Source organism: Gekko japonicus, unplaced genomic scaffold (genome assembly GCF_001447785.1).
Source record: "Gekko japonicus isolate JY-2015 unplaced genomic scaffold, Gekko_japonicus_V1.1 scaffold2891, whole genome shotgun sequence".
NCBI lineage: Eukaryota > Metazoa > Chordata > Lepidosauria > Squamata > Gekkonidae > Gekko > Gekko japonicus.
The window spans coordinates 60,887-87,227 of NW_015165328.1; the positions used below are offsets into that span (position 1 = coordinate 60,887).

Consider the following 26,341-nt stretch of genomic DNA (forward strand, 5'->3'; position numbering starts at 1 on the left):
AGGAATGACAATAATGTGGATCGACGCAACCTCTCTCGAATGTCTTCCCAAAGATGCTAGTGAATACAGGGAATCTGCTATAAGGAAATTTGTTATAATAATACAACTAAGCGTGTTAAAGACAGAGAAGAGTAATTTTCTTTGGTGTGCCCTGTTTTTCCTCCGGAGAAAATGGCTTCCTTGGAGGGTGAACGTATAGAATTATACCCCACGGAAGCCCTTCCCCTCCACAAAACCTGCCGTCCCCACGCTCTGCCGCCAAATCCCTGGGAATTTCCCAACCTGGAATTGGCAACCCGACAACACGGTCGAGAGGAAGCAAGATTTCGCTCCTTTTTAACTATCCCCCCCCCCAGGAGAGTCACACACAAGGAAGAGAGTACCGCAGATGCTGCACGGAAACGAGCCGTAGCCTCTGATCCCGAAAGACCTCATTAGATCTTTGAGCAGGGCGTTCTGTTTTTCTTTTTTAAATTCAAGACACACTTTTCAGGCATGCAAGACGGAAGGGACGCGTCTCAGCAGCAGAATTATTAAAGGCTTTGCGCGGGGGGTGGGGTGGGGGAGAATACTTTTAGAGGGAGATGGGGGGGGAGAAAGTGCTCTCAAAGTTATATAAGAACCTAAGAAGAGCCCTGCTGGATCAGACCAGTGAGGGTCTACCTAGTCCAGCATCCTGTCTCACACAGTGGCCAACCACTTCCTCTGGAGGGCCAGCAACAGGGCATGGAGGCCGAGGCCTTCCCCTGGTAAGAACATCAGAAGAGCCCTCCTGGATCAGACCAGTGAGGGTCCGTCTAGTCCAGCATCCTGTCTCACACAGGGGCCAACCAGTTCCTCTGGAGGTCCAAGCACAGGGCATAGAGGTTGAGGCCTTCATTAGAACATCAGAAGAGCCCTGCTGGATCAGACCAGTGAGGGTCCATCTAGTCCAGCATCCTATCTCGCACAGTGGCCAACCAGTTCGTCTGGAGGTCCAAGCACAGGGCATAGAGGTTGAGGCCTTCATTAGAACATCAGAAGAGCCCTGCTGGATCAGAGCAGTGGTCCATCTAGTCCAGGATCCTGTCTCACACAGTAGCCAGCCAGTTCCTCTGGAGGGCCAGCAACAGGGCAGAGAGGCCAAGGCCTTCCCCTGATAAGAACACCAGAAGAGCCCTGCTGGATCCGACCAGTGAGGGTCCACCTAGTCCAGCCTCCTATCTCCCACAGGGGCCAGCCAGCTCCTCTGGAGGGCCAACAACAGGGCAGAGAGGCCGAGGCCTTCACCTGATGTTGCCTCCTGCCACTGGGATTCAAAGTTTGACTGCCTCCGAATATGGAGGCTCTCTTCAGTCACCATGGCTAGTAGCCACTAATAGACCAGTCCACCATGAATCTATCGAAGCCCTTTAAAGCTGTCTATGCCTGTGGCCATCACTACATCCTCTGGCAGCAAATCCCACAGTTTAAGCACTCTCTGTGTAAAGTCGTGTTTCCTTTTGTCCGTCCTGAACCTACTGCCCATCAGCTCCATTGGATGCCCTCAAGATCTAGCCGTTTGGGAGAGGGAGAAAAAATTCCTCTTTCTCAACTCTCTTCACCCCATGCATAATTTTATAAACCTCTGTCATGTCCAATGTTCCCTCTAAGCTGTGGAGTCTTGTGAGCAAAAATTCTACTTTGTGAGCTCCTGGCATTGTTGTGAGCGAGCCATTTGGCTGCTGCATAAATTAGTTTGTTCTGGAGCCCTCCTTCCTGAACGAAGACAAAAATGTGTGAGCCGGAGGCTAAAAAATTGTGAGCTAGCTCACACTAACTCAGCTTAGAGGGAACACTGGTCATGTCCCCTCTTAGTTGTCTCTTTTCTCAACTGAAAAGTCCCGGACTCTTCAGCCTTTCCTCACAGGGAAGGTGCTCCGACCCCCTCATCATCTTGGTTGCCCTCTTCTGTACATAAGCCAAAATACTCTAAAGATGTCCTTTTCTCACATACAAATGAATTATCGTCAGGTCACACATACAAAAATATGCACAGGTTTTAAGGCAGCAGTCTTCAACTCTACAAAGAGGAGGAGGAGGAGGAGGAGGAGGAGGAGGAGGAGATTGGGTTTACACCCCGCCCTTCACTCCCCAAAGGAGTCTCAGAGCAACTTACAAACTCCTTTCCCTCCCCCTCCCCACAACAGACACCCGGTGAGGTAAAAGAAGAAGAGAAGAGATTGGATTTATACCCCGCCCTTCACTACCCACAGGTGTCCCAGAGCAGCTTACAAACTCCTTTCCCTCCCCCTCCCCACAACAGACACCCGGTGAGGTAAAAGAAGAAGAGAAGAGATTGGATTTATACCCCACCCTTCACTACCCAAAGGTGCCTCAGAGTGGCTCATAAACTCCTTTCCCTTTCCCTCCCCACAACAGACACCAGGTGAGGTAAAAGAAGAAGAGAAGAGATTGGATTTATAACCCGCCCTTCACTACCCAAAGGGGTCTCAGAGCGGCCTACAAACTCCTTTCCCTCCCACTCCCCACAACAGACACCTGGTGAGGTAAAAGAAGAAGAAGAAGAGATTGGATTTATACCCCGCCCTTCACTACCCAAAGGGGTCTCAGAGTGGCTCACAAACTCCTTTCCCTTCCCCTCCCCACAACAGACACCCTGTGAGTAATGTTCCCTCTAAGCTTTGGAGTCTTGTGAGCAAAAATTCTATTTTGTGAGCTACTGGCATTAAAGTTGTGAGCGAGCCATTTGGCTACCACATAAATTAGTTTGCTCTGGAGCCACCCTTCCTGAGCTAAGTCAAAAATGTATGAACTGGAGGCTAAAAAACTGTGAGCCAGCTCACACTAAATCAGCTTAGAGGGAGCACTGCCTGTGAGGTAAAAGAAGAAGAGAAGAGATTGGATTTATACCCTGCACTTCACTACCCAAAGGTGTCTCAGAGCGGCTCACAAACTCCTTTCCCTTCCCCTCCCCACAACAGACACCCTGTGAGGTAGGTGGGGCTGAGAGAGCTCTTGACAGAAACTGCTCTTTTCCAAGAACAGCTCTTATCCGAACTACGGCTTGCCCAAGGTCATCTAGCAGGTGCAAGTGGAAGAGTGGGGAATCAAACCCGGTTCTCCCAGATTAGAGTCCGCACACTTCACCACTACACCAAACTGGCAAACCACTACACCAAACAAATTCTAATTTCCCCGCTACCCGAGCAATAAATTTCGCTGTTTGCAAAAATAGCTTTCTGTTCACAGAATTTATACACCTTGTGCAATCTGGGAAGATCTCGTTTATTTGCACAGCAGTATGACAAAGGGAAACAGGGCCGGCCTGGCCTGGAGGGTGGACCTCCCCTCGGGAAACCTGGGCTCAAATTTAGCTATGGATTTCACTTTAGCAGCGCTACTTCCAGACTCCAGCCCATTCGAAATCCACGGCTTTCAACTGGACTGACTCTGCACAGTATTGCAGCACAAGGCGCTGCGATTCTTATTGATTTAAAGTTTGTACAGAATGATGTACTTTTCAGGGGGAGGGAGGGTTAGGAAGGGGAACGGCATGCGCACACAACGTTGTGCAGTTTAAAGTGCTGTATAAAATGGGCAAACCGGGCAGAGATTGGAAGAAATCGTTTTGGAGGGCAGGGAATTTTGAAGGATTTAAGTCGTGACCAGTGTTCCCTCTAAGATGAGTTGGTGTGAGCTAGTTCACAGTTTTTTAGCCTCTGGCTCACACATTGTCGTCTCAGCTCAGGAAGGAGGGCTCCAGAGCAAACGAACTGATGCAGCAGCCAAATCGCTCGCTCACAACTTTTAATGCCGGCAGCTCACAGAGTAGAATTTTCGCTCACAAGACCCCACAGCTTGGAGGGAGCCCTGGCCATGACCATAGGAATTTCCCCTTAGCCAAGGCTGTCGTGTGTGTGTGTGTGTGTGTTTCTCCAACCAAGCTAGGGTTGCCAATCTCCAGGTGGGGCCTGGAGATCTCCCAGAATTATAACCGATCTCTGGGCGGCAGAGGTCCGTTCTCCTGGAGAAAATGGCTTCTTTAGAAGGTGGATTGCATGGCCCCCCATCCCATCTAGCCTCCCTTCTCATATCCTGTCCTCCCCAGGCTCTACAACTCCAAATCTCCAGGAATTCCCGAAGCCCAAGTTGGCAACCCCTAAACCAAGCGTAAGAAGGTGAGTCCCACTGTACCACAAGAACTTGGATTGCTTCTGACCGGCAGTGCGGCAACCTGGCTCTCGGGTGACAACGTACCCTGACCCAGCTCTGCCCTATATAATTTTCAACTATAAAAATATTTTCTGGTTTTTCCCAGCCTCCATGAGGACTAGGCATTTCCTTAAGACGACAAAACAAAATCAAAATCCATCAGGCTGCGTGCAGGTTCCATGTCAGAGGCTGTGTATTCAATGTGCTGCAGGACACCTAGAACTCTTCGGATTCTGGGGGGTAAAGGATTGGGAGGATTTCAGTCGCCCCCGGTACACTTTCTTGCTTCCTTTGACATCAAGACATGCTGTTTGGCTTCTGCTATTCTCAAGGGGCCTTTTCGCCTCAGCGCGAGAGCGCAATGATGGATTCCTCAAATGGGGGCCGCTCCAAAACTTCGAGAAGAAACACAATTATCTTTCCAGTAGGTCGCCGGTCATACAGTCCTGGTCTACCCTGCACGTGCTGTCACCCACACTCACAAGTTTTTCTTCTAAACCACAGAAATGTTCGGTTTTCACCATCGAGAACGGGGAACTTTGCAGTCACCTGGACGGCTCTCGGAACCGGAGTGGGCGGCTGGGTGAGAGAGAGGGGAAAGGAGAGGATCGATAGCGCATTCCAGCAACGCCTTCTGGCTTCAAACAGGTATTTGCTCACGCCGCAGAGTCAAAAGCAGAAAGGCGGGAGGCGGAAAAAGAGGCTGCACGGTCAGGGAAAGGCGAGGATCCGGAGACGGGTTGGTATTCAGACTCTGAAGACCACGGAGCACTTGAGGTGGGCCGGTTCGAGGCCCTCGGCGTAGGCCAGGAGAAAGAACATTACCTTCCGGATCTTGGCCAGCTCGACGAGCCTTTCCCCAAACTCCAGGGCGTCGGCCTCGTTGCACTCCACCTCCGGGGAGTCAGGCGTCTTCCAGAAGACCCCCACGGGCTCCAGTAGCTGCCGCCGCATGAGGTTGGTCAGGTCGGGCGTCCAGTGCTGGGAGGTGCCGATGACGTCCACCTTCCCCGGGTTCTCCAGTGCGACGTTCCAGCGCACGAAGCGGAGGTTGTGCTGCTGGGTGAAGTCCACCCGGTAGACGAACTCGTTCGGCTGCAGGAGCTTCTCGCCGTCCTGGGGCTTCTCGTTCTTCTGCTGGAGGCTCTGCACCCTGAGCCTCATGCAGTTGGTCAGCTCGACGTCCTGCACCAAGGGGAGCTCCAGCTCGGACACCATCGCCTCTCCGCCGCCCGGCTCCTCCTCGGCAAACTTCTTCGGCACTGTTTGGCCAATGCAGAGAGGAAACAAAACTGTTGCAAACTCTCTCTCTCGTCTCCTCCCTTGACCCAGCGGGTGCTAAGCAACCTGAGCCGGTGACGAAGAGCGCCCTGGGGGGTGGGTTTCCTCTGGGTGCCCTCATCTCGTTGGCAGACGAGGAACGGATCCTGACGCTCCGCGCGAGAAATCTACAGGGATGAGAACTCTCTGATGTCAGCCTCCCCGGCAACCGGCCTGACGATGCTTCCAGAGTGAGATGCGATGGCCTGCCTGTTTAGATTTCAACCGAGGGCTCCTGTGTACCAAGACATTTAGGGATGCCAGCCTCCAGGTGGAACCTGTGTACAGTTCTGGTCACCACACCCCAAAAAGGATATTATAGCATTGGGAAAAGTGCAGAAAAGGGCAACTAGAAAGATCAAAGGGTTGGAACACTTTCCCTATGAGGAAAGGTTAAGGCGCTTAGGTCTCTTTAGCTGGGAGAAACGACGACTGAGGGGTGACATGATCGAGGTTTATAAGATTATGCATGGGATAGAGCAGGTAGAGAAAGAAGTCCTTTTCTCCCTTTCTCACAATACAAGAACTCGTGGGCACTCCATGAAATTGCTGAGCGGTCGGGTTAGAATGGATAAAAGGAAGTCCTTCTTCGCCCAAAGAGTGATTCACACCTGGAATTCACTGCCACAGGAGGTGGTGGCAGCTACAAGCATGGATGGCTTCAACAGGGAATTAGATAAGTATATGGAGCAGAGGTCCATCGGTGGCTATTAGCCACAAGATATAGATAGGGACTCTGGGGCAAGTGATTCTTGGTGCCTGGGGGGGGTCAACAGTGGGAAAGCCAGTCGAGTCCGACTCTAGGGTTGCGGTGCTCATCTCCGTTTCAAAGCCGAAGAGCCAGCGCTGTCCGAAGACGTTTCCGTGGTCATGTGGCCGGCATGACTAAACACCAAGGCGCACGGAACTCTGTTACCTTCCCACCGAAGTGGTGCCTATTTATCTACTTGCAATTTCTTGCTTTCGAACTGCTAGGTTGGCAGGAGCTGGAACTAGAGACGGGAGCCCACTCCGTCATGCGGCACACTCGGGTCTCGAACTGCTGAACTACCGACCTTTCCACAGCCTGGAGTTCAGCGTCTTAACCACATGAGGCACCGCAGCTCCAAGAATGGTAGGAGGATAAATAAAGCAGAAACAGGGTAGTTTCAGAGGGTAGCCACGTTGGTCTGCAGTGAAAGAGCCAGATTCAAGTCCAGGAACACCTTAGAGACTACAAGATTTATGGGGTAGACATCGCAAGATGTCACAGTCCCGCTGTACACTGCATATTGATCAGGCCACACCTGGTCAGACCGCCCTCAGGTGTTTGACACCCCTGCTCTAGGCTGATCCTGCACTGAGCAGGGGGTTGGACTAGATGGCCTCTATGACCTCTTCCCACTCTGTGGTTCCATGATTCTAAGCTGTAGAGAGAAACCTCTCTTTGTCAGAGGTCTCAAAAGCTCACACCCCGAAAATCTTGTCGGTATCTAAGGTCCTCCTGGACATGAATCCAGAAAACAGGAATAAATCGGTGTGCTTTAAAAAAAAAAAAAAAGGACAATACTGTACAAAAAAGCAAAAGAAAGGAAACCAGTTTAAATTTGTCAGCAGGAGGCATCTCTTCCAATATCGATAAAGAATCTGTCCTATGCAAGGCAGAACATTTGGGCAGTTGGAGAGCCAGTTTGGTGTAGTGGTTAAGTGCGTGGACTCTAATCTGGGAAAACCGGGTTTGATTCCCCACTTCTCCACTTGCACCTGGCTGGATGACCTTGGGTGAGTCACAAGTTCTCTCAGAGCTGTGTCAGAGTTCTCTCAGCCCCACCCACCTCACAGGGTGTCTGTTGTGGGGAGGGGAAGGGAGTTTGTAAGCCGCTCTGAGACTCCAAGTGAAGGGCGGGGTATAAATCCCATCTCTTCTTCTTCTTCTTAAAGCGGGAGAGCGGAAAACCTGCCGATTACGGCTCTCGGCACAGAATCCGGTGTCCAGAGAGAACGCCGGCTGTCATTTAAAAAAACAGAACGGGACAGCCAGTTTCCAGCCTCAGTCGTTACAGAGATATGCTAGAAAGGGCTTGAAGGGGGCCATGCTAGCTAAACTGAGAAGCCAAAAAGTTGCCTGCGTGATATTTGAATCAGCTGGGATGGGAAGTGAGTCACGGCCCCGTGCGCTTCCTCGCCCTTCCTCGCGAGGATCAAAATCTGGAATAAACTGTACAACCTTTGCTCGAGACGAGACAGAAGGCGGAATTTCAACTGGCAGACCTTCTCCCCAAAGGGATACACACAGCCTGAGTCATTCGATTCCAGTAGCACCTTAGAGACAAACTAGATTTCCAGGGTATCGGCGTTCGAGAGTCAAAGCTGCCTTCGTCAGATAGAGAAGAAGAAGAGAAGAGATTGGATTTATACCCCACCCTTCACGTGGAGTCTCAGAGCGGCTTACAAACTCCTCTCCCTTCCCCTCCCCACAACAAACACCCTGTGAGGTGGGTGGGGCTGAGAGAACTCAGACACAAACTGCTCTTTTTCAAGGACAGCTGTGCCAGAGCTTGTGACTGACCCAAGGTCACATCAGCAGGTGCAAGTGGAGGAGTGGGGAATCAACCCGGTTCTCCCAGATTAGAGTCCGCACACTTAACCACTACACCAAAGAGGCCTCCATTCATAGGAAAGACAATCTGAGGAAGGGAGCGTCAACCCTCAAAAACCTGTTTGTTGTTTTGCCGTCGAGTTGCAGCTGACTTATGGCAAACCCGTAGGGTTTTCAGGACAAGAGCCGTTCAGAAGAAGAGAAGAAGAAAAGACATTGGATTTATACCCCGCCCTTCACTCGGAGTCTCAAAGCGGCTTACAAACTCCTTTCCCTTCCCCTCCCCACAACAGACACCCTGTGAGGTAGGCGGGGCTGAGAGAGCTCTTTCCAGACCCGTCCTTGAGAGAACAGCTCTGACAGAACTTGTGGCTGACGCAAGGTCACACCAGCAGCTGCAAGTGGAGGAGTGGGGAATCAAACCCGGTTCTCCCAGATTAGAGTCCGCGCTCTTAACCACTACACCAAAGGTGGTTTGCCACTGCCTGCGCCCATGTCAGGACCCTGGTATTCCTTGGTGGTCTCCCATCCAAATACTAGCCAGGGCTGACTCTGCTTAGCTTCTGAGATCTGACAAGATCGGGCTATAGCCTGGGCTACACCCTGGAAAAACTGTTGGTGTAGTGGCTAGGAGTGCGGACTCTAATCTGGGAGAACTGGGTTTGATTCCCCACTCCTCCACTTGCAGCTGCTGGCGTGACCTTGGGTCAGTCACAAGTTCTCTCAGAGCTGGTCTCCCAAAAGCAGTCCTCGAGAGAGCTCTCTCAGCCCCGCCTACCTCACAGGGTGTCTGTTGTGGGGGAGGGGAAGGAGATTGTAAACCGCTCTGAGATTCCTTCAGGTAGTAAAGGGCAGGGTATAAATCCAATCTCTTCTTCTTCTGTTCTCTCAGGAGCAGTCCTCGAGAGAGCTCTCTCAACCCCACCTACCTCACAGGGTGTCTGTGGTGGGGAGGGAAAGGGGAAGGAGATTGTAAGCCGCTCTGAGACTCCTTCAGGTAGTGAAGGGCAGGGTATAAATCCAATCTCTTCTCTCCTCCTCCTCTAAGGTGTTACTAGACTCAAATCTTACTCGCCTAGAGCAGACCAACACACCTACCCTATGAGTTATACTAAAGCATTCCAGTTTACCACTGAGCCTGGAAAGTTCTCCTCTGACTTCCAAGTAGTTCTTCAGGGTGTTTTGCCTTTGACACGCTACGCGTAAGCCAGACGTTGATGGGATTTCTCGTCTCTCTTTCAGCCATATTTTTATCCTTCCCTTCCTCAGAGGACCAAAGGGCAGCTCAGCCTCCCTTTTATCCACACAACAACCTTGTAGGGTAGGTTAAGGGCAAGACTCAAGGTTGCCCAGCAAGCTTCCACAGCAAAGTGAGCATCCAAACCTGGGTCTCCCAGATCCTGGTCCAGGACTTTAAACATTATGCCATGTTGCCTCTGCACACACAAAAGATATCGAACCAACACTAACGCCACCCCTTTGTGGTAGAGGGAGTGTCTTTGGTGAAGGAATCAGTCTTGGATGAGGAACATCGCTAGTCACTCCTGAGAGCGTAAGAGAAGCCATGTTGGATTAGGCCATGGACCCATCAAATCCAACACCTTGTGTGACACAGAGGCCAAATTCCAGGTGCTATTAGGAGGTCCACTGGCAGGGCCAGAACTCCAGACGTCCTCCCACTGTGGCCCTCCAAGCACCAAGGAGGCAGAGCATCACTGCCCCAGATATAGAAACATAAGAGAAAAACCATGTTGGATCAGGCCAGTGGCCCATTCAGTCCAACACGCTGTGTCACACAGTGGCAAAAAACCAGGGGCCATCAGCAGGGCCATAACTCCAGAAGCCCTCCCACTGTGGCCCCCAAACACCAAGAATACCGAGCATCACTGCCCCAGATATAAGAATATCCACCAGCAGGGCCAGAACTCCAGAAGCCCTTCCACTCTTGTCCCCCGAGCACCAAGAATACCGAGCATCACTGCCCTAGACATACGAATATCAGAGAAGCCATGTTGGATCATGCCAATGGCCCTTCCAGTCCAGCACTCTGTGTCACACAGTAGCCAAAACCCAGGGGCCATCAGGAGGTCCACCAGTGTGGCCAGAACTCCAGAAGCCCTCCCACTCTTGCCCCCCTAAACAACAAGAATACAGAGCATCATTGCCCCAGGCAGAATGTTTCATCTGTAAAGGTAAAGGTTCCCTTGCTCGAAAGCCAGTGGAGTCCGACTCTAGGGTTGCGGTGCTCATCTCCGTTTCAAAGCCGAAGAGCCAGCACTGTCCGAAGACGTTTCCGTGGTCATGTGGCCAGCATGACTAAACACCAAGGCGCACGGAACGCTGTTACCTTCCCACCGAAGTGGTACCTATTTATCTACTTGCAATTTCTTGCTTTCGAACTGCTAGGTTGGCAGGAGCTGGGTCCAGAGATGGGAGCTCACTCCATCATGCGGCAACTCAGGTCTCGAACTGCTGAACTACTGACCTTTCACAGCCTGCAGTTCAGCATCTTAACCACTTGAGCCTCCGCAGCTAAGAGCCACTGATGGACCTCTGCTCCAGATGTTGATCCAACCCCCTCTTGAAGCTGTCTGTGCCTGTAGCTACCACCACTTCCTGCGGCAGTGAATTTCACATGTGTGTTAATGACTCTTTGGGTGAGGAAGAACTTCCTTTTATCTGTTCCAAACCTCCTGCTCATTCATTGCACTGTCTGCCCACAAGTTCTTGTATTGTGAGAAAGGGAGAAAAGGATTTATTTCTCTACCTTCTCTATCCCATGCATGATTTTGTAAACTTCTGTCATGTCACACTAGGAAGCAATAGTTGGGAGACCTCTTCCTGCGAGGCGTGGAAATACTGAAGGCTGTGAACAAGTTGATCCTCACAACAACCCTACGAGGTAGGAAAGGCTGAAAGCTTGTGACCGGTCCAAGGTCGCCCAGCAAGTTTCTATAGCACAGCAGGGATTTGAACCTGGGTTTTCCAGACCCTAGTTGGACTCTTTAAGCACTACATCACTCTGGCTTGACAAAGAAGTCAGGCAGCACAGAAACAAAACGCAAAATTGCAAGCTCTTGTTTTTAAACAACAATAAAGAAGAGGGACCCAGGGTTTCATTAATGACTTCAGTTTAGCAAACTGGTTAATGGGCCTCCCCTGGAGAGAAAAGTGAGGAAGGAGAAATCATCTTTCTGAAGGAGGACACGCCTTCACCGTTTGAAAACAGGAGGGGGGGAAATATCCAGAGGGACAAACTGTCTAAGGCCCAGTTCATACATTCAGGAGAATGAGGTAAGAGACAACTGAGGCTCTGGTTGAGAAATACCTGGAGATTTGGGGGGTGCAGCCTGAGGGCGGGGTTTGGGGAGGGGAGGGGTCTCAGCAGGGTACAGTGCCATAGAGTCCATCCTTCAAAGCAGCCGTTTTCTCCAGGGGAACTTATCTCAGTCAACTGGAGGTAAATTGTAACAGCGAAGTTCTCCAGCCATTGCCTGGAGACTGGCAACACTACCTGAGGTAGTAGCAGGGGTCATTTCCTGCGGGAGCGCACAGGAGCGGAGCTCCGGCAATAAGGAGCCCAGGGGGCGGGCACATGCAACAAGCCCCGCCCCCTGCTCCCAGGAGCCCTCAGTCAGAGCAAGAAGCAGCCAGGTAAGTTGCAGAGCCCCCCCCCGGCCCGCCTTCAGGTACAAGCTCTCCCTCCTCTGTGAGGGCAGATCTGCACGTCCCCCACCCCAATAGCTAGCAATCCAAACAGCCCAGTGGAGCCTGAACGGTGGGTGTTGCCTTCCGGTGATGTCAGGGGGCATGGCATATGCAAATAACAGTTCTCAAAAGAGCTCTCTCAGCCCCACCTGCCTCACAGGGTGTCTGTTGTGGGGAGGGGAAGGGAGAGGAGTTTGTAAGCCGCTCTGAGACTCCCTTGGGTAGTGAAGGGTGGGGTATAAATCCAACCTCCTCCTCCTCTTCTTTTATTCTGCTCTTCACCTAAGGAGCTCAGCAGTGCCGTACAGGGTCCCTCCAAATTCTGTTATTTTTTTCTTCTCTCAACAGCCCTGTGAGGTAGGTCGGGCTGAGACACTAAGGGGCACAAAGTCCCCCCTGAAAGTAGGGATCTGAACCCGCAACATTCCAATCTGACACTCTAACCATTGCACCATCTTGTCACTTTGGTTCTACTGACTGGAATAAATGAGTCCTAATTTTTTTCGAGCCTGACAAGTCTCTGCCGGTGTGTCTTCTCCCAACCAGATCCTTATAGGGAGGGGCCGTGGCTCAGTGGCAGAGCATCTGCTTGGCATGCAGAAGGTCCCAGGTTCAATCCCCGGCATCTCCAGTTCAAAGGACCGGGCAGTAGGGGATGGGGAAGACCTCTGCCTTGAGACCCTGGAGAGCCATGGAGAGGGGCTGTGGCTCAGAGGCGTGCAGAAGGTCCCAGGTTCAATCCCCGGCATCTCCAGTTCAAAGGACCAGGCAGTGGGTGATGTGAAAGACCTCAGCCTGAGACCCTGGAGAGCTATTGCCAATCTGAGTAGACAAAACTGACCTTGATGGACCAACGGTCTGATTCAGCAGAAGGCAGCTTCATGAGTTCCTCTCCCACCCCACCCTGCCTTTCTGACCGCTACAACCCCAAAGAAAGGAGCAGAGGGTGAGCCAGAGGGCTGAAGCAGGAGGTGCGGAGGGAGATCCCAAAAAGAAGCACCTTTTCTCCCTTATGAAGCTATGAAAAGGCACCTGTGCTGTCGTATAAATGGGACTCCCTTCAAAATAAGAGGACGGCGGATTTGGGTTTGGGGTGGGGAGCTCAACTGTCCTCGGGAAGAGAACGCATTGCCTTGCGGGTGTTTTTGTTTCAGCGCAAGAGAATCTTTGCTGCTACCTCCGGTTGTTTTTCCCCCCTCCTCCAGGGTAATAAGAATATGTTTTTAACTTCTAAAACCCCAGGGCTGAAAGGGAAGCGGTTTCCAACAGGTAAACACTTTCACGGGGCTACAGCAAGATAGCCTGGCCTTCGTTCCCATGATGCTAACAAAAAGGAAGGGAAGGGGGAAGGAAAAAAAGGGGGGGGGGAGAAAACCCAACCCAAAAAGTTGCTATGGATCCACAAGGGTTAAGCTGACACTAAATATTATGAAAATACAAAATTTATTCAGGTGTACACATTTTAAAACTTAGATTCATTAAAAAATATACCATTCAGACATAAAAAACTTTTCAACATTCATACATACCGTAGATGGGTTAGTGCTGTGCAACTGAACCAAACGCGTTTCGGCCCCTCAAAGGGCCTTCCTCAGTGGTCACAATTCCAATTACAAATTTGACATACATTCAAAAAAATTTTTCCCATAAGATGTTAAATACATATACAGTGTAAGGCCAGATGTTGTTTCCTAAATACTTCTGTATTTGTTTATTATTATTCTATAAGATGGGCCTCCAGTCTAGCCAATTAAAGTCCACCAATAATTCTGGTAGCACAAACGTGTGTGAGTTGAATGTATGTCACTCCATCCTGTACATATTCTGGTTGCCTCATGAAGAGAGTTTATTTTTAAAAGGATGAATTGTGTCTTTCTGGCACCCTTCTTCTGGAGTGAAAGAGAAGGTGGTGCGGTGGTTAGCATGTCAGGGAAAAACCACGTTCGAACTTCCACTAGGCCATAGAAGCTCACTGAGTGGGTGAGGACCAAAATAAAGTTCACACTGAGGTAAAAATGGACGGATGGACAACGTTTCCACAAAAGGACTTGACTCAGAACGGACTTTGACTCAGAATCTTGACTCAGAACGGACTTTGCTAAAATAGATTACTAAAGCAATTTCGGGATATGGCCCGTTAGTCTGGGCCTCAATGAGGCACTTCTCTAGAAGTGTAAGCAGCAGCTCTGACAAACGGAAAGTTCCGGAAATCCCCCCTCCTGCTTGGGCTCAGTGACAGTGTCTGATAGTTTGGGGGGATTTCATTCCCGTGAAGAAACTAGCAAACCTCATTGGTGGTTGCTTTCCGAACAGGTTGTGAAGGGTGTTGGTGATTATTATTTATTATTACTTATTTCATTTTCACTCCGCCCTCCCCGCCAAGGCAGCCAAATCAGTGTTAACATAAGAGAGAAGTCATGTTGGATCAGGCTGATGGCCCATCCAGTCCAGCACTCTGTGTCACACAGTGGCCAAAACCCAGCAGCCATCAGGAGGTCCACCAGCAGGGCCAGAACTCCAGAAGCCCTCCCACTGTGGTCCCCCAAACACTAAGAAGAAAGAGCATCACTGCCCCAGATATACCTAAGAACATCCACCAGCAGGGCCAGAACTCCAGAAGCCCTCCCACTCTTGTCCCCCGAGCACCAAAAATACCGAGCATCACTGCCCTAGACATAAGAACATCAGAGAAGCCATGTTGGATCATGCCAATGGCCCTTCCAGTCCAGCACTCTGTGTCACACAGTGGCCAAAACCCAGCTGCCATCAGGAGGTCCACCAGTGGGGCCAAAACTCCAGAGGCCCTCCCACTGTGGCCCCCCAAGCACCGAGTACACAGAGCATCTCTGCCCGAGACATAAGAGAAGTCATGTCGGATCAGGCCAATGGCCCATCCAGTCCAGCACTCATGTCACACAGTGGCTAAAACCCAGGTGCCATCAGGAGGTCCACCAGTGGGGCCAGAACTTCAGAAGCTGTGGCCCCCCAAGCACCGAGTATACAGAGCATCTCTGCCCCAGACATAAGAGAAGCCATGTTGGATCAGGCTAATGGCCCATCCAACATGGCTTCTCTGTGCGGTGGCACAGGGGATTTATCCTCTGGTTACAAGTAACATCTGAGCTGAACAGAACTGCTGTCAGTTCTAGCCCCGCGCTGGTGTGAGCTACCAGCCTTGTCCCCAGGTCGCCACCCACCCAGCGGTTCGAAAGCTTCGGCGAGTAGATAAAATGGGTACCACTCCTTAGAGAGGGTGGGCACACACCCCCCCCCGTGGGGGGGGCGTTAGCCGGTGAACGGAAGGGTGGCCCTGGAGCCTTCCCTTCTCTTCAAGGGGGGGGGGGCTTGCCCAGGCAAGCCAAGTGAAGGCACGGGGGTGTGGCCTAATATGCGAATGAGCTGTGCAGTCAGGGGTTGTGGCCTAATATGCTAATGAGTTTCTGACATTGGGTGTGACCTATTATGCTAATCAGTTCCTGCTGGGCTTTTCCTACCAAAAAAGCCCTGAGCCTCCCTGTCTCTCTCCCCTCCCCCCCATTCCCACAGAGCATTAAGGGTTCGGAAAATTAGGAACCAAGAAAACAAAAACCCAGCTGCCCGCCGAGGGAAGAACACGGAGATCTGAAATAATGAGGCTCTCGCGGGATTCCTCCTTCTGCCTGAATGGCATCTCCCGGGACGGAGGAAGATGTGCCCAGGGAGGCAATTTGCATCACAACACTAAACGCTTCCCATGAAGGAAGTCGAACTCTGGCGCAGAAACCACGGACAGGCAGAGACGGCACCGCACGGGGAGAAAACTTGCTTCCTTAGGGCAGAAGTTTCCTATCCTCCCCAGTTCGGTGTGGATTCCTAATCTATGTATTTCCCAAGTGTGGTCCCCATCGGCAGATAGCTAAACCTGCATGTCGGGGCCACGCTTACCCCAGGTTTTTCTGCAATCTTCGGGGACCCCCTAGGTTTGCAGAGAAATCTGAAAAGTTAAAAATAGCGTTGGGGTGTGCGTGTGTGTGTAAATCCCCCCAAATTAATTAGAATCCTAGAATCATAGAGTCGGAAGGGGCCCTACAGAGGCCACCTAGTCCACCCCCCTGCTCAGTGCAGGATCAGCCTAGACCAGTGATGGCGAACCTTTTAGAGACCGAGTGCCCAAACTGCGACCCAAAACCCACTTATTTATCGCAAAGTGCCAACACGGCCATTTAACCTGAATACTGAGGTTAACAACCCATACGTTAATTTATTAAGATGATCCAAACAAAGTAAGGAAAGCAATCCCAAATGCTTCCATTTACTTAAAATTATTTGGCAGAGAATTCTTTAATGATGGTCTGGGCCTGGCTGGGGCGATGGCACGTGTGCCCACAGAGAGGGCTCTGAGTGCCACCTCTGGCCCCCCGGGCCATAGGTTCGCCACCACTGGCCTAGAGGACCCTCCAGAGCAGCCATTTTCTCCAGGGGAACTGATCTCTGTAATAGTGGGAGATCTTCAGGTGCTACTTGGAGGTTGGCAACCCTCAGACTGGGAAGGGAAGGGAACAACTCAAGCCTTGAGGAGCCAAATGCCAGCTGGTGTGGACAGGGTGGGAGAGATGGACCAACTGAGCAGACGGTAACTTCACGTGCTCGACTTGCCAGACTGGCATCTTTCCATTGTGACTTGTCTGCTGCTATGTGCTGTAAAGTCACTTCCAAATTACAGCGACCCCACAAATTCACAACCTCCAAAACGTCCCATCATTAACAGCCAGTTCAATGCAGATTCCTAATCTATATATCTGTTTCTCAAGTGTGGCTCCCATCTGCGGATAGCTAGCCAGTGTGGTGTGGTGGTTAAGAGTGTTGGTGGTGGACTTCCTGATGGCACCTGGCATTTTTGGCCGCTGTGTGACAGAGTGTTGGACTGGATGGGTCATTGGCCTGATCCAACACTGGCTTCTCTTGGTGTAGTGGTTAGGAGTGCGGACTCTAATCTGGGAGAACCGGGTTTGATTCCCCACTCCTCCACGTGCAGCCTGTGTATTCAGAAACTGGCAGACCAGGGAGGAGCAAGGGATGCTCTGTATTCTTGGTGCTTGGGGGGTGGGGGGCAACAGTGGGAGGGCTTCTAGTGTCCTGGCCCCACTGCTGGACCTCCTGATGGCACCTGGTATTGTTGGCCACTGTGTGACACAGAGAGTGTTGGACTTGGTGGGCCATTGGCCTGATCCAACATTGGCGTCTCTTATGTTCTTATGTCTGGGGCAAGGGATGCTCTGTCTTCTTGGTGCCTGGGGGAGGGGCAACAGTGGGAGAGTTTCTAATGCCCTGGCCCCACTGCTGGACCTCCTGATGGCACTGGTATTGTTGGCCACTGTGTGACACAGAGTGTTGGACTGGATGGGCCATTGGCCTGATCCAGCACTGGCTTCTCTTAGGTTCTTATGACCTGGGGCAAGGGATGCTCTGTCTTCTTGGTGCTTGGGGGGGGGGAGCAACAGTGGGAGGGCTTCTAGTGTCCTGGCCCCACTGCTGGACCTCCTGATGGCCCCTGGTATTTTTGCCCACTGTGTGACACAGAGTGTTGGACTGGATGGCCATTGGCCTGATCCAACATTGGCTTCCCTTGTGTTCTCATGTTCTTATATAGAGCAGAGGTCCATCCGTGTCTATTAGCCACAAGGTTTAGATAGGAACTCTCCGTCTGGGGCAAGGGATGCTCTATCTTCTTGGTGCTTGGGGGGGGGCAACAGTGGGAGGGCTTCTAGTGTCCTGGCCCCACTGCTGGACCTCCTGATGGCACCTGGTATTTTTGGCCACTGTGTGACACAGAGAGTGTTGGGCTGGATGGGCCACTGGCCTGATACAACACTGGCTTCTCTTATGTTCTCTTATGAGTTCTCCAGCTGGTTCAGAAAGAACACCTCTTCCCCTCAAAAAAGCGCATGCAGCTTTCCCACGGACCACAATCCCAGAAGCAAAAAAAGGCATGTTATTTACCCAGAGAGGAAGTTAATTATCCAGTTTACGACATTCAATCATCATCTGGAACCCATATTTGAATTTCCAGCTCTCATTTCAGAAACAAACAAGCCACAGTTTGAATAAGGAGATAGAAGACGCTCAGATCAGAGTTAAATATTGCCAGCAAAAGGGGGTGAATTGGCTTCTGCGTCAGGCCTTCTGGCGTAAGGAGGCCCAAGGCACTGGTACAGTATCTCAAAGGGTGCGTTCAGACGGGTCGTTTAGTCCGCTTTTGGCCCGCCTCAGAAACGGATTCTATCTGCGCGATCACACGGTCGACATCTGCCTCCCGTCCCCAGCCGTCGCTTTCCGACTCAAACCCCCTTTAACCCGGAGTATTTTGACACCAGGTCCCCAAGTGGTGTTTTCCTGATTCTCCGGTTCCAGCTGCATTTCCCCCCTGTGTGATCGCTCCTCCGGTGTCGAGACACTTCTGGTTTAAACTCCTTCCCTGCTCAAAAGCTGACCGAGGCGTCTGCTTTTCGCCCGCCATTTTAAAAAAAGCGTTGGCGGTTGTGTGCATAGGCGGAGCTCTGCCACCGCGTTATTAAAAACAATGTTTAAACGGAGCTGCGGTGGCTCACGTGGTTAAGACGCTGAACTGCAGGCTGTGGAAGGCCAGTAGTTCAGCAGTTCAAGACCCGGGTGCCGCAAGACAGGGGGAGCTCCCGTCTCTAGTTCCAGCTCCTGCCAACCTAGCAGTTCGAAAGCAAGAAATTGCAAGTAGATAAATAGGTACCACTTTGGTGGGAAGGTAACAGCGTTCCGTGCACCTTGGTGTTTAGTCATGCCGGCCACATGACCACGGAAACGTCTTCGGACAGCGCTGGCTCTTCGGCTTTGAAACGGAGATGAGCACCACAACCCTAGAGTCGGATTCGACTGGCTTTCGAGCAAGGGAACCTTTACCTTTACCTTTTTAGTTTTAGCCTTTAGACGAGTTTGGGATCTCACGGAGGCCATTTTCGGGGTAAATGTTTAAAGGGAAGTGGTCCTTTAAAGTTTAAAGGGAAGTCTTACAGCAGTCGGGTTGACGAGGAAATCGCTGTTCTGTGCACACGCGAACATTTTAGTTCCAGAGATGGCTGCCTGTGCGCATTCCCAAAATGAGAGAGAGGAAAAAAACAACACCGGCGGGGAGCAATATTGCTGCACAGTGATGCGGAACAAGGAGGTGAGTGTGATCGTGATTCTCCAGGTTAAAAAAAAATGCATGAGGAAGAAGAAGAAGAGGAGGAGGAAGAAGAAGAGGAGGAGGAGGAGGAGGAGATTGGATTTATACCCCACCCTTCACTACCCAAAGGTGTCTCAGAGTGGCTTACAAACTCCTCTCCCTTCCCCTCCCCACAACAGACACCCTGTGAGGTAGGTGGGGCTGAGAGAGCTCTGACACAAACTGCTCTTTTTCAAGAACAGCTGTGCCAGAGCTTGTGACTGACCCAAGGTCACACCAGCAGGTGCAAGTGGAGGAGTGGGGAATCAAACCGGGTTCTCCCAGATTAGAGTCCGCGCACTTAACCACTACACCAAACTGGCTCTCCCAAGCAGGAGGAAGAGAAAGAGGAGGAGGAGGAGACTGGATTTATACCCCGCCCTTCACTCAGAGTCTCAGAGCGGCTGACAATCTCCTTCCCCTTCCCCTCCCCACAACAGACACCCTGTGAGGTAGGTGGGGCTGAGAGAGCTCTGACAGAAACTGCTCTTTTTCAAGGACAGCTGTGCCAGAGCTTGTGACTGACCCAAGGTCACACCAGCAGCTGCATGTGGAGGAGTGGGGAATCAAACCCGGTTCTCCCAGATTAGAGTCCGCACACTTAACCACAACACCAAAGTGGCTCTCTAAAGAGAGCCAGCATGTCCCCCCTCAACCTCCTGTTCTCCAGAATGAACATTCCCAAGTTCATTAGTTGTGGTAGATTTCCCGGAGCTGTGTGGCCGTGGCCTTGGCATCGTCGGACCTGATGTTTCCGCCAGCAGCTGTGACCGGCATCTGTGATGGACTTAAAGATCTGGGACCAGCAGAAAGTGAACACAGAACACGGCTGAGTCCCATGATGGAGTGAGGAGGGGGCCATTGAGCTCGGAAACCTCCGTGATTGGCATTTAACGGACCAAACAGTCAGTTTGGGGTTGGCAGTTGAGAAGCGGCAGTTAGTTGCTGGAGAGGGAGCTAACGGACGGGTCTGCCGGAGAACTGAAGGAGTCAGATCTCTGTAGCTCTGTGGAAACAGCCTGTTAACCGTTTGAGCAGAGAACTGTGGCTGAGGACCTGTTGCCCCGAGTCCCTCTAAAGCAGTCGTTCTCAACCTTCCTGATGCCGCGGCCCTTTCATACAGTTCCTCGTGTTGTGGTGACCCCCAACCAATGCTCCCTCTAAGGTGTGGAGACTTGTGAGCAACAGTTCTACTTTGTGAGCTCCTGGCCTTAAAGTTGTGAGCGAGCGATTTGGCTGCTGCGAAGGCAAAAACGTGTGAGCCAGAGGCTAAAAACATGTGAGCTAGCTCACACTCACTCGGCTTAGAGGGAACACTGCCCCCAACCATAAAATCCTCATGTTGTTTGTTGTTGTTCAGTCGCACAGTCGAGTCCGACTCTTCGCGACCCCATGGAACAGATCACGCCAGGCCTTCCGGTCTTCCGCCGTCCTCTGAAGTTTGCTCAACTTTATGTTCGTTGCATATGCTCATGTTGTGGTGACCCCCAAACAGCATCATGTCCTGGTGTAGGACAGAAACCCCGTCAAAGGCTGTGCTCCCCCAGCCCAATTTGAGAAAGCACACGGCAGTCTTGTAGAGGAGAATCCAAACTTTAAAGCTTTATTAATAAAGGGGGAAAGTACGGATACAACAAGGTTTTGAATCCTTGAATACCCACAGCTCTCCCTAAGGTTACAATGGGAGACATAGGATTTTATACCCCCTATGACAGTTAGAAATAAATCACAATTATTGGTTCCATCAAAGTTTGTCACATATCCGTCACACCATTCTGATTGGGAATCCAACCTGGGGGTTGGATTTTCCCAGGCAAAAATATACCTCCTTCAGTGGAACAATAGGCTTTCTTCTTCCTAGGCTGTGAAATTCTAAAAAGTATCTAATTGTAACAAATATTAGTACATCATGCAGAGTTCTCCATCTAACGCAAGCAAACTGACATCAGGGGCATGCGCGATTACAACTGGCAAGAACAAGCAAAGTCGCTGCAGTATGATTGCCTGTCAGCATTTAGTATTTTACCCACAATGCATTTAAGCAATGAACCAAAGTGAATATCTGAATATATGTTCATGATTGATTTCACTTACTGTGATTAGAATCATCAAAGGCACTTAACATATGCACCATGTAAGTGTTAAGTGCACCTGCTAAGTTAAACTGACTTAGTCAGTGGCAGAGCGCAAAGGGTTTCATAAGCGATGTGTACAACACTGGCGACGGCGGGTGCAACGCGTCTCGCCGTCCCCGTGGCAGGGATTCTGCAAAGAGACGCGATCCCCCGCCGCGATTTGGCGAGACTTGGGAGCCCTATCCTAAGACCATCGAAAATTTGTGTTTTCCGATGGTCTTAGGCGACCCCTGTGAAAGGGTCGTTCGACCCCCCCAAAGGGGTCGCGACCCACAGGTTGAGAACCACTGCTCTAAAGTGAAAGAGAAGAGTGGACAGAGTGGGAACAGTAAAACACAAACACCAGATACATTCTTCCGGAAAGAACTGGAGGTGGTTTAGAAAGGGCTAAAGAACGGTCTGGCAGGAGTCCGGAAAGCTGGTCTGGTGACCAGGGAGACTCAGAGAGACCTGTGAGTAAAAGCCAAAGGAAAACCGCAAAGCAGTTGCTGGAGAGTGGGGAGCATAAGCGTGTTTAGTGAACTGATGGACATCTACGTATGAACTGACAGTGATAAACATACAGCCTAAGTCACTGGTGGCGAACCCATGGCACGGGGCCAGAGGTGGCACTCAGAGCCCTCTCTGTGGGCACGTGTGCCATCGCCCCAGACAGGCCCAGACCATCATTAAAGTGTTGAATTCTCTGCCAAATATTTTTAAGTAAATGAAAGCATTTGGGATTGCTTTCCTTACTTTGTTTGGATCATCTTAAGTTAATGCATGAGTTGCTTTTTCTAAAGTAAAACCTCAGTATTCAGGTTAAATTGCCGTGTTGGCATTTTACGATAAATAAGTGGGTTTAGGGTCGCAGTTTGGGCTCTCGGTCTCTAAAAGGTTCGCCATCACTGACCTAAGTGAATGTAAAGGCAAGAACTAACGTCTGAGAGGAAACAAAATATCCTTTGTACATAAATTCCATCCCCCGGTTGTGGTGTTTGTAAGTAAAGCCTGTTCAGCTTTAACGTTAACAAGCCGTGGTGCCTATCTATTTAATGGTAAAGCAAATACACTAAGCAGTGGTCCTTACAAATCTCCCTGACCAAGAAGAAATAAATTAAAATATCCCGAAGAGACTATTATAGATTTGTACAGAGGACTGGTCAGAAAAAATTATTGGCAGCTCTGACCAGGCACAACACGTAGACCCTCACGGTACCATCAGCATAAAGGGGGCACGTGTCATAGCATCCTCAGAGGTATAACACAGAAAGATGGAGTACTCTCTGTGTCAATATTGCTGTACGCACAGTCTATATGTGACACTGTTATGCACTCAGCACTCTGTCTGCCTTAGTAGACTAACCTTAGTGGACTCAGTTAGAACCTCTGACATACACAGACATAACAGATATGTCAAGTGCCATTGATGATTCTAATTACAGAGATAGAAATCAATTATGAATATATATTCAGGTATTCACTTTGGTTCAATGCTTAAATGCATTCTGGGAAAAATACTAAATGCTGACAAGCAGTAACTGATTGCTTGTGACCTTGCTCGTGATGGCTAGCTGTGACTGCGCATGTTCCTGATGTCAGCTCGCTTGCGTTAGATGGAGAACATACCGCATGATGTACCCATATCTGTTACATTAGATACTTTTTGGAACTTCACAGCCTGAGGAGAAGAAGGCCTATTGTTTAGCTGTAGGAGGTACATTTTTGCCTGTGAAAATCCAACTCACGGGTTCGGGCCCAATCAGAATGGTGTGACGGATATGTGACAAAGTTTGACGGAACCAATAATTATGATTTATTTCTAACTGTCGTAGGGGGTATAAAACTCCAGGTCTCCCATTGTAACCTTAGGGAAGAGCTGTGGGTATTCGAGGATTCAAAACCTTGTTGTGCCTCTTTTTCTCATTCTTTATTAATAAAGTTTTTAGCCTGGATTTTATTCTACAGGACTGTGCCGAGTGCTTTCTCAAATTGGGCTGGGGAAGCACAACCCGTGACGGAGTTTCTGCCTTACAAATTTGGAGCACAAAGTGAGGCCTCCAGACCTGCACAGGATACTCCAGGGGGTATTTCATATACACCTGGCGCTTATTTTATTTCAAACCAGTTTTATTTAACATTTTAAACCACTGAACAATTAGACAGCAATCCAAAGTTTCAGCTAATGTGGCCACATTTTATTGCAGTCACTCCCCCCCCCCCAAATTTGTGGCTATGCATCTGGCATTATTCCTGCAAATGACCAAACAAGTTATTAGAACCGCAGCTGGGGAGCATGGACAGGGAAAATTCAGCAGCCCTCCACAAGAGGGCGGCACCGGCCAGCATCTCTATTCCAACTGAGATGAGATTGCCAAACCAAGAATTGTTCTCTGCCTATCCTTTCAGACTCGTGACATGCAACCCACTTTTAAAGGGTCATCTATGGCCTCTTTTTTAACTCCTTTCTGAGAGAAGGCGTGATCCGATGGGAACAGAATTCCTGCACTTTAGCAGTATTGCAAGAAAGTGAAGTCCCCCGTTGTAGCATTGCCAACTACTCCCTGGCAACTTGTAGAGGGAGATTCACTGGCAGGGGGAAAGGCCTAGCCCGGCGTCTCAGCAATGTCACCAGCATTGCAACAATGTCAGTTCCAATGCATCCTGGAAATGACATCATCACGTCACTGGGGACAATCTAGGATCTGGGCAAAAACTCTATGACTCCTAGCCAATGCTCCCTCTAAGCTCTGGCGTCTTGTGAGCAAAACTTCTATGTTGCGAGCTACCGGCATTAAAGTTGAGAGCGAGCGATTTGGCTACTGCATCTGAGCTTGCTCTGGAGCCCTCCTTCCTGGGCTAAGACAGAAATGCGTGAGCCGGAGGCTAAAAAACTATGAGCTAGCTCACACTAAGTCAGCTTAGAGGGAACACCGGTCCTAGCAACCCTATCTCACCATCAAGATAGTATTATTATTTTCATTTTTAGCCTGTCTTCCTCACCGAGACTTAAGCCGCATCGCAAAATATGATGAAAACAATTCAACCAGATGGCAAAGATCTGAACGCACAACGTAGCGGAGCTAGGACGGAAGAACTGGAAAACAACAACGCAAGCGGCCTCGGACCAAGAGGAAAGGGTCAGGAGAGAAATGTTTTAAGAAAGAAATTTTTAAAAAACGTGAAAAGAGAAAAGAGAACGGCTCAAGGCGACAAAAGAGTCAGTGCAGGCACAGAACTGCCTAGATCACGGGTATCAAACCGGCCCATCTAGGCAGGAGCGGATTAAGGCTCACTGGTGCCCTACAGACTGACCAATCTCGGTGCCCCCCTCCTTTCCACACCGACCCATTTTAGTTGTTGACCCGTCTGACCAGATATACAATGCAGGTTGCAGCAATGCAAAAATTTATTCATAGGATAACACAATATACTGTACAAACTAAGCTTTTCACCCTTTTCCCCAACTTTGTGGTGCCCCCTTTGGCCCTGGTGCCCTAAGCACGTGCCTAGTCTGCTTCATGGTTAATCTGCCCTTGCATCTAGGGCTCTTATCCGTCCCGCAAGCAACTGGTGCTATTTTCAGCCCATGAGAAAAAAAGGGTTCATGGGAGGACAAAAAGCGCCCCCTGGAGGTTTTAGAAACAGCTCCTCTATATGGCCTTCCCCTCAGCCCCGCTGCTTCTGTGGGAAACGCAGGAAGAATGAAAACTGAGAGGAGGGGGGTGCTTTCATTGCTAGGAATCAAGTAGAAGAAGAAGAAGAGATTGGATTTATCCCCCACTCTTCACTACCCGAAGGAGTCTCAGAGCGGCTTACAATCTCCTTTCCCTCCCCCTCCCCACAACAGACACCCTGTGAGGTAGGCGGGGCTGAGAGAGCTCTTGAGAGAACTGCCCTCGAGAGAACAGCTCTGAGAGAACTTATAAGTGACCCAAGGTCACACCAGCAGCTGCATGTGGAGGAGGAGGAGATTGGATTTATACCCCGCCCTTCACTCGGAGTCTCAGAGCAGCTTACAAACTCCTTTCCTTTCCCCTCCCCACAACAGACATCCTGTGAGGTAGGTGGGGCCGAGAGAGCTCTCTCGAGGACTGCCCTTGAGAGAACAGCTCTGAGAGAACTTGTTGTGTGACTGACCCAAAGGTCACTCCAGCAGCTGCAAGTGGAGGAGCGGGGAACCAAACCCAGTTCTCCCAGAACAGAGTCCGCGCACTTAACCGCTACATCAAACTCCTCTTTGTATTTTGAATTTTTAAAAATGATCTCATTTGCCTGTGCCCAATGTTCCCTCTAAGCTGTGAAGTCTTGTGAGCAAAAACTCCACTTTGTGAGCGACTGGCATTAAAGTTGTGAGCAAGTAGTTTGGTTGCTACATAAATTAGTTTGCTCATAGTTTTCATTATTTTTGTTAACGTTTATTCCTTGTCTCTTCTTTTTGTTTGTAGGCCTCTAGAGGGGACTCTAGAGCGCCTCCTGCTGCCGGCTTATCTCACTGCACAGCTGTCCCCGTCCGCTCTTTAAAGATAAGAAAAATTACGGCAGAGCAGCTGGTCAAAACACACTTTAAGACACAGAGCGGGACCCACCACTTGTAGGTCCCGACCCGCCAGCTGCAGACTGTTCAACAGTGAAGCCGAGGCACTGTGGCCAAGCCCTTTCCTCCTTCCTGCAAGCTAATAACTCATACGCCAGCGCCTTGGGGTTTATTTCTCCTTGAATATGCATTAGCTGATGCCTATCTCCAGCACTGGGGGAACGGCACAGGGCTTGAACAGCACATCAAGACAGCGCGTGCATGACCCCCTCCCTCCAGGTTTGTGGGAAGGGTGGCAACTGTCTGACAAAACCAGAAGCCGCCGTAATGGGACGTGTGGGTTTAGGCAGATGTCGTATGGAATTAGCAAAGCAAAAGTGGATAGCTCCACAGGAACGTTGTACGTGCAGTGAGAACCCTGAATCTTTGGAGTGAGGGTGTGGGGGCCCTTCATTCCAGAGGGAACCAGTGTTCCCTCTAAGCTGAGTGAGTGTGAGCTAGCTCACAGGTTTTTAGCTGCGGTGGCTCAAGTGGTTAAGACGCTGAACTGCAGGCTGTGGAAGGTCGGTAGTTCAGCAGTTCGAGACCCGGGTGCCGCATGACGGAGTGAGCTCCCATCTCTAGTTCCAGCTCCTGCCAACCTAGCAGTTCGAAAGCAAGAAATTGCAAGTAGA

At 50.4% G+C, this 26,341-nt stretch overlaps 2 protein-coding genes across 2 annotated transcripts in view; both read right to left on the minus strand.

Annotated features, from left to right (window-relative positions):
• CAPN5 (calpain 5) overlaps nucleotides 1–26,341 on the minus strand; it is a 155,872-nt gene that overhangs the window by 42,635 nt on the left and 86,896 nt on the right. The window lies entirely within an intron of this gene.
• OMP (olfactory marker protein) lies at nucleotides 4,942–5,412 on the minus strand. The gene has a single exon (XM_015410534.1). The coding sequence runs from the start codon at nucleotides 5,410–5,412 to the stop codon at nucleotides 4,942–4,944; it is 471 nt and encodes a 156-aa protein (XP_015266020.1).